The sequence below is a fragment of the Penaeus monodon genome, chromosome 38 (assembly GCF_015228065.2).
Source record: "Penaeus monodon isolate SGIC_2016 chromosome 38, NSTDA_Pmon_1, whole genome shotgun sequence".
In the NCBI taxonomy this organism is placed as follows: Eukaryota; Metazoa; Arthropoda; class Malacostraca; order Decapoda; family Penaeidae; genus Penaeus; species Penaeus monodon.
The window spans coordinates 3,284,551-3,299,550 of record NC_051423.1 but is presented as its reverse complement, the minus strand read 5'-3'; the positions used below and the strand labels follow the sequence as shown (position 1 = coordinate 3,299,550).

Here is a 15,000-nt window from a genome sequence, read left to right as displayed (position 1 = left end):
GGTCAAATGGTGGTATAAGATCAACGAAGCGCGAATGAGTGATTCTGAATCTAATAGCCGTTTTAAAAAAAAAAAAATTAAGTTGGCTAAACGCATGAGCGAGTTTCTACGCTCGACTGCTATCAACATAAAGTCAGGATTAATATATCATATGGAAATTATCTGTTGGGATTCGCTTTCCTCATAAAATACCACCTTCAGCTTTACATTCAAGTACAGTCAATCAGCTTGCGTTTAGACAGCTATCGTGTTATCAGTTATCTACCGTCTCCACCATGGTATTTACTATCAATGCAGTACTTTATCGGCATTATCATCACATTCTTATCGGAAGAATAACTGTTGTCGATGGCACGAAATGTCACCTCGAAATGTGTGTGACCCGGAAACGCCCCAGAGCTGACCCATTTAAGGTTTTCGCTCGTTATTATCATTAGAAGGGCTTTACTCTTATCAGTATCATTACCTTTTATAATCAATTATCAATTGGCTGTTACTGTTATTTTTTATAACTATCATTATAATAATTATTATTGTTATTACAATTACTATTACTATTTTTATTATTATTATTATTATTAGTGGTATTATTATTATCATTACTATTACTACTATTTTCTTATTATTATTATTATTATTTATAACTATCATTATAATAATAATAATTATTACAATTACTTTTATTATTTTTATCGTTATTATTACCATCATTATTGTTGATGCTGTTTTGTTATTAGTGTTAGTACTATTACTTCTACAACTATTATTATCATTATCATTAATCATTATTATAATAATTATTATTGTTATTATTATTATCATTATTATTGCTTCTTTTGCCTATATTATTATTTTCACAAATATCGTCATCGTCATCATCATCATTTTTCTTTAATACTGACTACAATATGTTTAGTTTGCAATTTAAGCTATTTAAGCGTGTGATTAGTATTTTATCATTATCATATTTCCATAATCACTGATACTTTTATTATTTAACTGACAAGATACTCGACTTAAATTTTCTGTTTTGATCACGTCTAAAATGGGAGGCATGAATGTGTGTGTGTGTGTGTGTGTGTGTGTGTGTGTGTGTGTGTGTGTGTGTGTGTGTGTGTGTGTGTGTGTGTGTGTGTGTGTCTTGGATATCTAATATTTTAGTGATTTCTTGGCTTCAGTTTTCTGTTTTAAGTATCCTGAATACGAGGAAATTCATTCTCTTTGGGCATTCTGACTTTTAGTGACAATATGTCAAAACTCAGATAATTTAATTTTCTGTTTTAATCACTCACGAGGAATGAAAATCACTCTCTCTTTGGAGTTTTAATCCTTAAGTGATATTATGCTTGACTTCAATGTTCTGTTTCCGTCGCCCTCAAAACGAGGATAAGAATGTGTCTCTCTTTGGCGTTCTAACCCTGCAGTGCGCCGGTGCGGCCATATTTGCTTTGGGTTTGTGGATCAGGTTTGACGAGTACATGATGGACTACGTGAAGGGCCTGGGCATGTACCACTACTGGGTGGGCACGTCGACCGTCATGGCTGGATCCGCCCTCGTCATGATCACCGCTTTCCTGGGTTGCTGCGGCGCCTTCTTCAGGAGCGTCCCTATGGTTCTCACTGTACGTTGAGCCGCCGTGGGTATCCCTGGTTTTCTTGCAGACTAACGCCCCTTTCTTGCTTTTAGTGCGCAGGCGCGGCCATTTTCGCCATCGGCCTGTGGGTTCGCTTCGACAAAGACATGGACGAGCATGTGAACGGACTCGGCATGCACTTCTACTGGACGGGCACCAGCATCATCATGGGCGGCGCGGCGCTCGTCATGATCACGTCCTTCATCGCCTGCTGCGGCGCTTTCTTCAGGAGCAAATTTCTGATGCTCGTCGTGAGTAGAGAAACCCGGACTCGTGTTTGAGAGACTATCAAGAGAGACTATCCGAGGGAGACTATCAACAGCGACTATCCAAGAGAGACTTATCCATAAGGGACTCTGTAATGTGTTTTGCATGTCAGCCTGCTAAAAAAAAGAAAAAAAATCCTGTTTCATAGATACAATATTTATGTTTTCCAGATGTCAGTAAAAAAAAAAAAAGTAAGGTTCCGTCCATTCCAGAAGAAAGCGGCTGAGAGTGAATAGACTTCTTGTATTTCTTTTACTCGTCCAAGGCTGCAGATGCATGCAACTTCACCTTGATAATCTATCCTGTCATTATATTCTTCTTTAATTACCTGTTTGATCTCTGTGATTTATGATTTGTGTGAATGTCAGGAGACTGTTCCATCAGCGGCGAATTCCTGTCACTGACCGCCTTCTCCTTTTGCCTGTCGCGCCGGAGACGAGATGCGTTTGCGTGTGCGTGCGTGTGTGTGTGTGTGTGTGTGTGTGTAAAAGGCTAAGAGTGCCTCCTACGTGGGACTGGCTGGACACTGATAGTAGAATGTACGACTTAACTCTTTACTTTTGAAACAACAATAAAGTTGCAACACAAGTAAATGTGCGGCTGCCCCCAGGGAGCCAGGCGACTGATAGCGTTCTTGGCTCCGGGGCGAATGACGGGTCAGACTGGGTCAAGCGTAAGTGACATCTTGGGTTTCCGTCGGCGCTGGTTTTGGAAACCACCATGAAGCCTAACGGGGCTTCTGGTTTGCAGGCGCCATTTTGAGCTTATGGCTTACACAAATCATGCTTATATGCACGCCGTATTGTGTGCATGTGTGTGTGTGTGTGTGTGTGTGTGTGTGTGTGTGTGCGTGTGTGTGTGTGTGCGTGTGTGTGTGTGTGTGCGTGTGCGTGTGCGTGTGTGATACCTGATCAGGTCCCAGGAAGCTCCCTTGGCATTTGAACACACGTATGCTTGCATGTGCTTGCATAGGCGTGTTTACTGATGCTGCCAGAGAGTCATACTTAGTTTTAATAGCCTCTGTCGATGACCGCAATGGCATCAGTGAAACAAAATCCCAAGAAAACACGAGACAAATTTTGGTATTTCCTTTCATTCCAACTTATTCTTCTTTCTCTTTCCCTTCTTTTGAGATTGTTTGATAATTGTATTCATGTATATTGCATGGACGTATCATGTATGTATATTTTAGACTGTGTAAGTAATGGATCTGTAATTCATCTTGTGTAGTTTGTATCATTAACATAATGTAATAAATCATTTTGTTCCGTAGCAATAAGATCGTTCTGTAATTACTGTAGCAAAGTCATAATCATGTTCAAATGTATTTCAGGTTCCGTGTAATATGGTGTCATTCTTCACGGTTTTTCTGTTTTCAGTGTAATAAAGATTTCGTGTTAGACTCCATTACCCTCACCTTCCCTGAGTCGCCGTAAGTCAAGGACTCCTTAGAGGGTCACACACGCACACGCGCGCGCGCGCGCACTCACACTCACATTCACACGCGCACACACACACACGCGCACACACACACACGCGCGCACATACACACACGCACACACGCGCGCGCGCGCACACACACACACGCACACATACACACACGCATACACACACGAACACACACACACACACGCACACTCACACTCACACTCTCTCTCACAAACATACGCACACACACCTTTTGCATGCCTCGCTGCACCGGCAGATGCCATTGCACCGAAGGCCTCATTCCATCTCTCGACCAAAATTCCTTAGCTTTACTTTCCAGTCTTTTCCAGTCTATTACTGACTTACACGACTTTCAACTTCTTCTTTCTGTCCTTTCAGTACATTTTGGGAATTTCTTCTAACAACTTTTTTTTTCATTTTTTTTTTCTCTTATAACAACTATTTCTCAACTACTTTTAATCATTCCCGCCTACTTCTTTTGGTAATGATTTCTCCACTTACTTTAAACTCTCCTTTCCTTTCATTCAGCAATCCTCACCTTCCCTGAACGACTATTCTTCACTTATTTCAACTTTCCTTCTTTCAACTCTCATCTTCCCTAACTTCCTTAACAATAACTCTCATCTTATATTTAACTTCGTATAACTGTCGTCCTTCCGAACTTCCCATGTCCTATGACTTTTTTTTCAGTTGTTCTTGCATGAAACGTTTCGTAGTTTAGTCCGGAAGTAGAGGTTTCAGTAAATTCCATGATTCGTAGAATAAACTTTGTCTTTAAATCTAATACAGTTCGTGTCATGAAAATATGTGTTATATTAGATATATGATTTGATATCGTTTCATTATTTTTTTGTGTGAATTAAAGATATTCAATAACAGATTTAGTTGTGATTATAACCATGATTAAATTTTAGGAAATATCAAAAAGTACATGAAATCTTAGTAAAATCCTGAAAAAAACATGATAACGATTGATAGAAAAAAATATATTCACGGACATTTCATTTTAATTTTTCATTTCTTTTCGAAATACTCTCATGGCGCTTTTCCTTCCCTTCCCCAACTCAGTACAAGATCATGACGGTGGTGACTTTCGGCCTCCTGCTGGGGGGATCCGCCTACGTGCTGGACAACGGCCTGGAGGACTCGCGCATCTACCCGTGGCTGCAGGAGGCCATCAGGAACAAGATCTACCAGTACCAGTGGGACGTCTCGGCTAGGAGGACCGTCGACATCCTTCAGGAATATGCAAGTCGCTGGAGATTTTGCTCTTGGGGTCAACGCGGGGGAGGCGTGGCCGGAGGGGTCTTGTGCTGCCACGGGGCTGACAGGCCTGTCTTTTTGTTCTCTCTGTTTACTAAAAGGGTGTTTGATATAGATACACACACATATATCTATCTATCCATCTGGCTATCTAATACACATGTCTATCTATCAATCTCCCTCTCTCTCTCTCTCTCTCTCTCTCGCTATCTATCTATCTATCTATCTATCTATCTATAACACACACACACACACACACACACACACACACACACACACACACACACACACTACATACATACATACACATATAATAATATATATATATATATATATATATATATATATATATATATATATATATATATATATATATATATATATATATATATTCTACTTTCTTGACAGATGTGGATTTCCTCTGTAAGATCCATGCACATATAGTGATCAAGGATTGTTTTGATTGTTTCAACAACCTTCCAATTATCATGTATCACAAAGTTTAATCTCTTTGAATTAACCGAATTTTATTTTGAAATTCCACTAATTCCATTCACTACATTTATCACTTGCACCATATACTAGATCATACGATAATGCATTGTGTGCACGATTTCGCTTTCCTTCTGCAATTTGTGTAATTTGTAATTTGGATATGGATCCCATCGTCGCTTTTCATTGATTCGGTGATCTTCGTCTAACCCCCCCCCAAAAAAAATATATATATATATGATATATATATATATATGATATATATATATATATATATATATATATATATATATATATATATATATATATTTGTAACATTAATGGAGAAACAGTAGAAGGATACACATAAACGCATCTGAAGTTATAACGTTGCCTCATAACAGGTCGGATGCTGCGGTGGGTACTCTGCCGGCGACTACGGGGAAATTCACTTACCTGTTCCAGACACCTGTCGAGATCAGGTAAAGTTTTTCAATGATGCGTGGACCGTTAATTACATAAAAAATAAGGGTTGTTTCGGCAAACTAATGAATGTGAATATTATATATAAAGATGAAAAAAATGAGATAAGGATATCGCCACGTGCTGTAACTATGTACAGTAGATTCCAAAAAGTGATCCTTAAGTTCCTCGCTGCGCCAACAGGTCACAGGAAACCAGTACGGGGATTCTTGCGCTGAGATCTTCTCCCAGTACCTCGAAGTCCGAACCGGCTGGATCACTGGCCTCTCCCTCTGCCTGTGCTTCTTCCAGGTTTGTTGTTACAGTTGTGTTTGCCGTTGCGGTGTAACGATGTTGTAGTTGTTAAAGGTCTAGTAATTTCCTTCCTATTCTGACGCAGTAGCAACACCTTGCGTTGGGTTCTGTGACGAATGCAATACATAATGCAAGAAATGTAACTGGTGTTTTGATATTAACGTCTTCGTTAGAATTTTGTAATTCTGGTGAAGATAAATAACAAAAAGTTAATAATATATGTTACATCGTGTTACATCATCCTTTCCGGATCATACCTGTGTTCCAAACACCCCATTTTGTATTGGGTCCTGAACAGGAATCCCACATGTACCACAAGGGTTACATTTGCTCCTCTCAAAGGGGTACCCCTTGAGATCAGCAAATGTATTGAAATAATACGTGATATGCTGTTTCCGCTAGTTACCAGTGCACACCGCATATAATCTAGAGCAAGTAATATTGGACACCCCTGTTACAAAGCTACTGATAAGGAGATCAGCAAGGCAACCCCCCCCCCCATCTCACTCTCCCATTATACGAAGTTAAACTTACAAATATGAAGCAATTTATTGATAATATCATTGGCATGGTATAAAATCCTTATATAGTTCTCATACGAATTTTAAGATTTGAAAAAAAATATCCCCAGGTTATAAAAATACACGGAAATTGCCAGGGTGCCCAAGGTATAACAACGGTATTTTTTATGTAAAATCTGGACCGCTGATCTTGCTCTGAATATAACCAACCAATTCCCCCTTTCAGTGCTTCGCCATGATGTTCGCCTTCTGCATGTGGCAGGCGCTCAAGGAGATACAGAAAGGAAACTAATCACAAAATTCGTCCGGTCAAAGGATCGCAGAAGAAAATGTATATGTTATATGTCCTTGTGTCCTTTGTCAGCGCCTAAAAAGTTTTATACCTCACTCTTTTATAAATCCTGAAAAAAACGAATGTTTGCATTGTCATGTGTAGCTCCATTGTGGTGTGGATGTACATTGAATTTGTATACGGTGCAAAAGTGACATCGTCTTGCGATTAGATTTATTTTGGTTGCTCATACACCTGCCCTTTTTTATGATTTGTACTGTAAGAATGATGACATTAATTTACTCTGTGAGTAGAAAACTGTCCAACTATATTTGGAAAACGAAAGTTAAGTGGATGCTGACAATAAACTGGTTATTCAAGAACCTAGGTTCATCGGTAGCTTCTAAAATTAACAATGTGTTTTCGTTTCTGAAATGTCTTATGGAATAAGAATTACCTTCTAAAGCCACCAGCCTGACTCGATCCTAAGCCCTGGGCCACCTCAGGACCAAGGACCTTACCACGGACGCCCAATGTTCCCCGCATATGTTGGTTACATTACGAAACACTCTGCAAGGCTTGCAGTAACTATGCTGACTACGAATGCCTTTGTGCTATATCTGGCTAATAGTTGTAATAAACTTGTAAGACGATCATAGACTATATACCAATACTGCCCAGGAGAAAATTGTAGGATTTGGACAAAGAACGTTCCTTGACTTGTAGCATGGTTAGGTCAGACAAGGTTAAGGGGACCTCGGCTTAACAAAGGAATACCCCAGAAAGGTGGCAAAGGGCTTGCTCTTTTCTGGCAGATTATTCTCCATTCGCCATTGTATATTTGTACCGTGTATACTCCATTCATTGCTAGATACAGCAGGAAGCTCATTTACATCATTTAGCTCTGAACTGATTCTATAGGGACCATAGTGGCGAGGTCGAATGGCATTGCAGTCTGACGAAACCAATTAAGTCGGCTTCCTTTGGATTGCCTAATAATGTATTTTTGCCCTGTAATCTACACTGTATTAGGTAAATAAGTTTACTAATATTCTTTTTGAATTTTTGGAATAAAAGTGATTTATCATATAAATTTTTATTATCCTTTGGATAAACTACATGTATACTTATATGCCATGTGGACAGAGAGATTATGTGAACACTAACATTGAGCAAACGTATAGATGTTCTATGCATAACTTTTATCACAATAATGAACTGTTGGGGGAAAAAAATCATAATATACACTGATGATCTAAATATCATTTTAAAAAATCATAATAATATACACTGATGATCTAAATATCATAAATTATTATGGAACTCATTATACAAATAATATAACTTCTTGTGTTTTAGGATAAATGAAACTACTTCAATCCATCACTTTTTTTCTTATTCAACCTGCATACAAATACAGTACAATTGTCTTTTTACTTTCTTTGTGATAATCCAAACAGAATTACATAAACAAAACAAATAACATGTGATTCAACAATGTATCGTGAGCAAAAAAGCAAAATGGCAAGAAACATAAAAAAAAAAAAAAATAGTTTTCAAGGAACCCATCCACTCTTCTTAGTTCATGACTGATGTTCTGGACATATAAAGAACCTCCCTTTTTTCAATACTTCTTATTCAATTACCCCTCGATACAGTTGGGAAAAGGAGTGACGAGACATGACGGCCCCCAAGCGGAAGGGCCACCATCACCCTTTCCAGCAACTGTCCGTGTTAATCTAAACAATTTTGGCACAACAGTCATTAGTGATTGTGAATGTGTCTCTCATGACTAGCAAGTATAGTGAAGTTTCTCTTACTTCTTACATACTGAAGAATTTGAGGGAAAAAAAATGAATATATTAACCTTTTCCACAATGATCCTACTTAAAGTTAGTGTAAAATGAACTGATGATATAAATAAAACAGAAAATGTTTATCGTTCAGGAGAAAACATCATGAAATAAATGAGAGCTTAACAAATACAGATGATAATAAATCAAATACATAGTTTCAAAGCTGAAACAACTAAAACCATACCCTTTTTCTTTTTACTGAAGTGAAGATGCACTTGACAGGTTAGTGATGACTCGGATAATCATCACCTGTTTCTCAAATACAACTTTGCTTCGATAAAAGGAAAAAAAATAGTATAGTACAGAAATGATCACCTCTTCGCCTATAACCTAGAATCTAGACTCTTCCAAAAACAAACAAACAAATTAAATCACATTTGATCGACAGTAGGCCATCGCTGAAGACCGTAAAACGATGTATCAAAGTTGAGGGAAACAAAGTCTTTCTTGTAACAAAGGCAATAATTCCTGAGCAATATATTGATAAAATGATACTCATCTGAAAAAGGACAGACCACTGTTTAAAAATACAATGCCACTACTACACCTCAGACCGACTGAAAGACCTCACAAGAAGAAAGGCAGTTTGCTGTGTTCCATGAAAGAATACAAGTGAGATTGCTTTTTTTTATGAACCAAATCAAAGGGAAAGCAATGTGTGATATTAAAAAGATTGAACTTCCTAACCATATCTTTTTTAAAAAGTCTCCAAAAGCAAACCAGCTCTAAGAAATGTCATTTCTTAACAGCACTTGGTCATTATTTCTTCTTGTTTCACACCCTCAAGTAAAACAGGTTTGTCTCTTTGTTTGCATAATGTTTCTTCTTCATCACAAGACACACACAGAGAGAAATATCGCCAAAGAAAAATGAAAAAGCAACATCCAAAAGCTCATACTCAGACTGAAAACCTGAATCACATAGCTTATCAATTGGTGTCTCGCAAAAGAGAGGCTTTTTTCTTTTTCATAACATCACTGCAGTTTGGTCAAAATCAGTTGCTATATACACTCCCCCCCACACACTTACAAAAAAAAAGAAAAAAGAAAGAGAGACATTTATCACATTTCATCAAAAAGAATATCAAAATAATTCTTCCTAAAAAATATAAAAGAAAGAAAAAAACACAGCATTCTTTATCATATACTGCAGATATTCAAAAACTAATGCTGTAATTCACTACAGACTGAATGCAAACTTAATTACACAGTTTTATTCAGTAACACTTTCCACATTCTTCCAAAGTTTACAATAGCTAAAACATTGGTGCTACCAGATTACTCAAGCTATTCCTGTTCATAATAAAGCCACTCATAAAAAAACACACACATCAAAATACAAAACCGTAACTTCAGCACCACACTAATACACAACACAGACGAGACTACTGAGAAGCTCCTCCACAAGTTTCACCTATGATAAAATTGAATGAAAAGATCCTGCAATCTAGAGCTCACTCCCATTCATGATTTCCTTTCTCTCTCTCTCTCTCTCATTCTCTCTGCAAACTTCTCTGTACATTATGCAGACTGCCTCACACATAGGGGTTGTGGCAAATCGGAACTGCCCTGGCTCCTTTAACCACCAATAACATAAGCGTTCGAGAGACTTTGTTTTATGGGATGTAGTGTTTTACATACATAAGATTTTGTGACTAAAAGACTAGGAAAATTACTTTCAGTTTCATAAAATTACCATGAGATTTACCTAACCAAGTTAACAAACAGAAAGATCACTGCATAAAACCTGAAATGAACTTGATGCAGGTTCTCCAATTTCCTTTCAGGTGTCAAATACATAACCATAAAAGATTCGTGCCTCAAGAATATCATAAAGCCTAAAACCATGAATTGTATAAGAGACTTCACACTGTGGCTCCATAAACCATTAACTTCAGTAAAATGTGATCTTTACTATCACCCCACAAACAAACAAAAAAAAAAGCTTGTCAAAATATGACATGTCACAGCTCAAATTATGTTCCAATTGCTGGCTTCACCATTATCACACTTGTTTTATTCACAAAAATGATTGATCTTTTTAAATATACAAAAACTACAGCAATTTATGAGATTTCCTATAAGACGAGAGAAAAAAAAATCAGCCTCCATTGACTCCTATTACTTGTCCACACAAAAGCAAAAGGGAACTTCTGACTTGCTGCTATATACTGATTTTACATCCAAAGCTGTAATTGTTCTTTCTTGAATATTCACTCTATAAAGAATAAATGTGTACGTGGATGAGTCGACATTTACCCTACATGAGTGTAATAAACTTCAACATATGGCTTTTAATAATGAAAGACATGATGAAAGGTGCTGTATTCTGAGAGGAATGAGCACTGCCATATTTTAAAAAACATTGAGAGGTTTTCATAAATATTATTATAAATATATGTAATGGAATGCACTTTCTTTCATGGCTGATTATTTGAAAGGGTCTTTGAATCTGATGTATAATAAAATAAGCTCTGATATGTGACATATGAAAATATCACATCATTATTATACAGACTCATGCTTGTCAATCACTCTATTTTTCCTCCATGATATTTGATTGTCTCCATATCATTATCTATTGCCTAAAACTCATCATCGTCAGAGTGATGGTTAGGATCTTGATTTCTGGCTAACATGTAGTTATCCATATCAATTGAGCGACAGTTGTTGATAGCATAGCGCATTTTTTCTGCCATCACCTCCTGGCTGGAGTAGGGTGGGAGTCGTAGTTGGAAAAAGCACGTCTGAGCAGTAGGCAGGGAGTCAATTGGCCGGTCCACACGCATCACCTGTAATATCCCTCATGATTATCCTGTTTAGCTCTAACTAAAATTCTGAAATGAGCAAACTGTGCATTTCAGATTTCATGGCATATGCTTATATCTGACTAATTCCATGTATCTCTATTTATTAACAAGTATAATAAAAGAATCAGTGAGTTCTTAGCATCAGAATACTAATCAGGCTGGCATACATCTAGTTCACATTTAACATGGAGGTCTGGCGCAAGAATGAGAAATAAATGCAAGTATCACTTATAACCCAGTCTGTATAAGACACATTTTGAAATAAAAGATATAAACAGGTAAATCATGGCTTCCTGCTAATGAGAGGTAAACAGAGACCCTCCCTGAACCAATATACAATAACAAATCATATATCAAGGCCAGTTCTCTTTATCCCTACTTTCTCTCATCAGGTGTATTCCTTTTGAAGCTAAATCACCTTTCTATATTTCACATCTTAGAAATTTGAAGTCTACATTTGTATTTTTGTACAAAGCAGCACCTGAAACAAGTGACTGTCCTCATAGTCAATCATTTCTTCTTAAATACTAATAATATTCTATATCTTAAAAACTGTGCTCCAGAAATAAAAAAGTATTGATCTAGAGCAAACCTGCATGATAGGATTTTTTTCTAAATATGGTAATAATAAACAAATAAAATAGCAAACAAGACCCCACCTGAAACCGCTGTGATAGATCAGCCAAATTAGCCGGCAGTCGTGAGCGCCCAGACACAAAGCGGACAAAGAGAACCCGTTCACAGGGGCTGAACGACTCCAGAATGTGCCAGAGCCATACCACAAGCGGGTCATTCTCGTCCACCTCACGATACCTTGTCGGGGAAAAAACAAGTATGGTGGGGTGTATTTCTATTTCCAATGTCAATTATGAAAGCCTCAACCACCAAAGTGAGGTATTGAAAGCTTAAAATAAAATCAATAAGATTACCAGAATTAAAGGCTAAGAATTTTGAGAATGATTAACTTTCATTCTACAACCATCACATAATCATGAAAACAACAAAAAAGGGCTGTTCCATATATCAACCATATGTGCCCATTATGTTAAGAACTTGTAAAATCACATTTGCAAACACTGTGCAGACATAGAGATTTACCTCACAACTTTTTTAAGTGTAGCCACAGAAATGTGTGGAAGGCCACACACTAGCTGTTCAAGATGAGCTGCTGTCATCAGAGAGAGCAGTGGCACAGGGATGATCCAGGCCATGCCTTCACGCACAGCAGCAACCTGTTGAAGACAGTGCAGCCAGGCTTTGTACAAAAGCATTCAGAATACTAAATGTTATGGGGAAAAGCTGCATAAAATAATAAAAAGTTTAATAATTTGGGGACAGCAGACACCAATATACATCACACTTTTTCGATGTCTTTACTCAGTATAAAGGGGATATCATTTTGACAGAGGGTGAAAATAATTGTGACATGCTTCCAGGATACCTGGTGTTAAGAGCTAAGAAGAAGAAGAAAAGAAGAAGAAGAAGAAGAAGAAGTAGAAGAAGAAAAAGAAGAAGAAGAAGAAGTAGAAGAAGAAGAAAAAGAAGAAGATGGCACCAACAAAGAAAAAGAAAAGAAAAAGAAAAAGAAAAAGAAAAAGAAAAAGAAAAGAAACAAAAAGAAAAAGAAAAATAAGATAATGAAGTCAAAAAAGAAAAAAGAAAAATATTTTTCCTTGATTAACTAAAATCAGTACAACACCTGTCTGTCCATCTGGTGCAGCCTGTAGTAGATTGTTCGGTTGACATATTCCTGTCTGTTGGTAAACGTCAGAGGAACCGCTCTTCCTCCAGGAACCACTGCCACCCGAGCTCCAGTCATGCTCGTGCACTCGAAACTCTCAAGGGGTATCACCTGGAGAAGAAGTTACATCACTACCATCTTTAAAAAGATGACCTCAAAGTATAACAACAGGATCACAGGAAAAAAAAAGAGCATAGGAAGACAGAAAATTGTATTTTCATTTTCAAAATATTCATTGACTGACAGTGATTGCAATAATGATGATGATGTCAAATCCAAGCACACTTACATCATGGAAAGTGTCTTCCGTAACCCCATCCTGGTCAATATCTCTGATGGCTCGCAAGCTCTGCATATATTCAATATCAACCTGCAAGCACAGAATATTATCAATCTAATTCTCATTTCAAGAAGACAATGAAAGAGTCATTCATGTTTTCTTCAGTATGATATGCATGTGTTTAAAGGAAAGGAATCACTTAGGTGTATGTTATAAAATATCTACAATAATTACCCTCCCATTTTCTTCGGTTAAAAACACAAAAACTAAATAAAGCTACATCAAAATAAATACCTCATATATCTTTAAATACAAAGGTATCATATTGCTGGGAAAACTGAACAAGCATGTGCATTACAATGAAAAGAACAGTTGTAATACCACAAGACTTGTCTTTTTCCCTCGTTTTTTAAAAAAGAGGAGACACCTGTGAAGACCTGTGTCATGTTCTTTACTGCATGTTACACAACTCACCTCCTCCAGATCAGACGATGAGGGAGGCACGCCAGCAAGCAGTTTCCACACCAGTGGAGCCAGGGGGAGGGCGAGGGGTTTCTTGGTCCGAATGGCAATGCCAAATAATATACCTGGAGGAGGAACAGTGCTCTTACTTTGACATCCCTGGCATTTATACCAAATACAGGAAATAAATGGAACTGGCTCAATGCATCATTTACTATGAGTCTGCTTAATATCAGTAAATACATCTCACCCATTGAATTCATATTAATTTCCTTCAAGTATTTCCTGCATACCTAAGAATTTGAACCAGAGAAGGTGGTGATGTTGCGTCAGGTCGGGATTAAGGAGGAAACGGTCCCTGTTATTTCCAGCATCTGAGACTGCATTGGGTGTTGGTATGAGAAGAGGAACGCCACCTGTCACCAGTTCATGACACATTTCTGTCATTGTGTCGTCAAACACACCACCTGCATCATCTGCTCCTTCGCCAACAAGCTTTACCTGTGTAAGAGAAAAAATATATATATTAGTTCACATTTGTGCAATTGGACCTACTACTGAATATCTAATATCAAGACCAATCACACAAAGAAGAGGTGGATTAAAGTTTTTCAGTGTACAGAACAAACTACAACAAAAAATTCATCATCCAACTTATATCATCAAAAGGAAATTACCTTCCAGGCTCTGGAGGGAAGTCTCAGATCTGACGGCTTGAGTTTCACAACTTGCCGAGCCAACTGTATGAAAATAGGTTTACATGGTGCTCCTCTCGTTGATATTCTTTTGACTGTAACTTGGGGCCCATAATTTCGTCCCTGGACCATAGTTCGACCAAGGCAACGGACCAAAGGAAGCGTGTAGACTCTCGGTGACACAAGGGAACGCACAGCTGCACAGGTTACTGCGCTCACATTTTCTATATAGCATTCCAGCCCAGGTGTCAGGGGTATGAGCTTCCACGATGCATAAAGCAGATCACTGAACTGATGGAGCATCCTCAGCCTTGAGCAGAGAGCACCTGGGGGAATGTTCTGCAAGTTTGGGTACTGTGGTGGCACTGACGCGGGAATTCCAAGCTGCATGGGAGCTGGGGTTCCTGGGGTCACTGGAGGAAGTGGCAGGGCTGACCAGGCTGCGCTGTGGCTGCGACCGGCGCTGATCTGGCGGATCCCCTTTCCCGACAGCGTCCAGATGAG

At 38.1% G+C, this 15,000-nt stretch overlaps 2 protein-coding genes across 2 annotated transcripts in view; one reads left to right on the top strand and one right to left on the bottom strand.

Annotated features, from left to right (window-relative positions):
* Window positions 1-1,687: 1,687 nt before the first annotated feature.
* LOC119597066 (tetraspanin-2A-like) lies at window positions 1,688-7,746 on the top strand (the record flags this gene model as incomplete). Its single annotated transcript, XM_037946521.1, is given in 5 exon segments — window positions 1,688-1,885; window positions 4,419-4,598; window positions 5,489-5,566; window positions 5,751-5,858; window positions 6,609-7,746. Coding segments are annotated over 5 exon segments (630 nt in total), but the record flags the coding sequence as incomplete, so codon positions are not given.
* A 285-nt stretch (window positions 7,747-8,031) lies between these two features.
* LOC119596632 (probable E3 ubiquitin-protein ligase HERC1) overlaps window positions 8,032-15,000 on the bottom strand; it is a 63,718-nt gene continuing 56,749 nt past the window's right edge. The window contains exons 64-71 of the mRNA XM_037945968.1: window positions 14,479-15,000; window positions 14,095-14,302; window positions 13,814-13,926; window positions 13,349-13,429; window positions 13,018-13,170; window positions 12,417-12,550; window positions 11,978-12,131; window positions 8,032-11,300 (exon numbers count right to left, since the gene is read on the bottom strand). The exon at window positions 14,479-15,000 is cut by the window's right edge and continues 773 nt beyond it. Coding sequence (XP_037801896.1) covers window positions 11,094-11,300; window positions 11,978-12,131; window positions 12,417-12,550; window positions 13,018-13,170; window positions 13,349-13,429; window positions 13,814-13,926; window positions 14,095-14,302; window positions 14,479-15,000 — 1,572 coding nt within the window. The 3' untranslated portion in view covers window positions 8,032-11,093. The remainder of the gene's footprint in view (window positions 11,301-11,977; window positions 12,132-12,416; window positions 12,551-13,017; window positions 13,171-13,348; window positions 13,430-13,813; window positions 13,927-14,094; window positions 14,303-14,478) is intronic.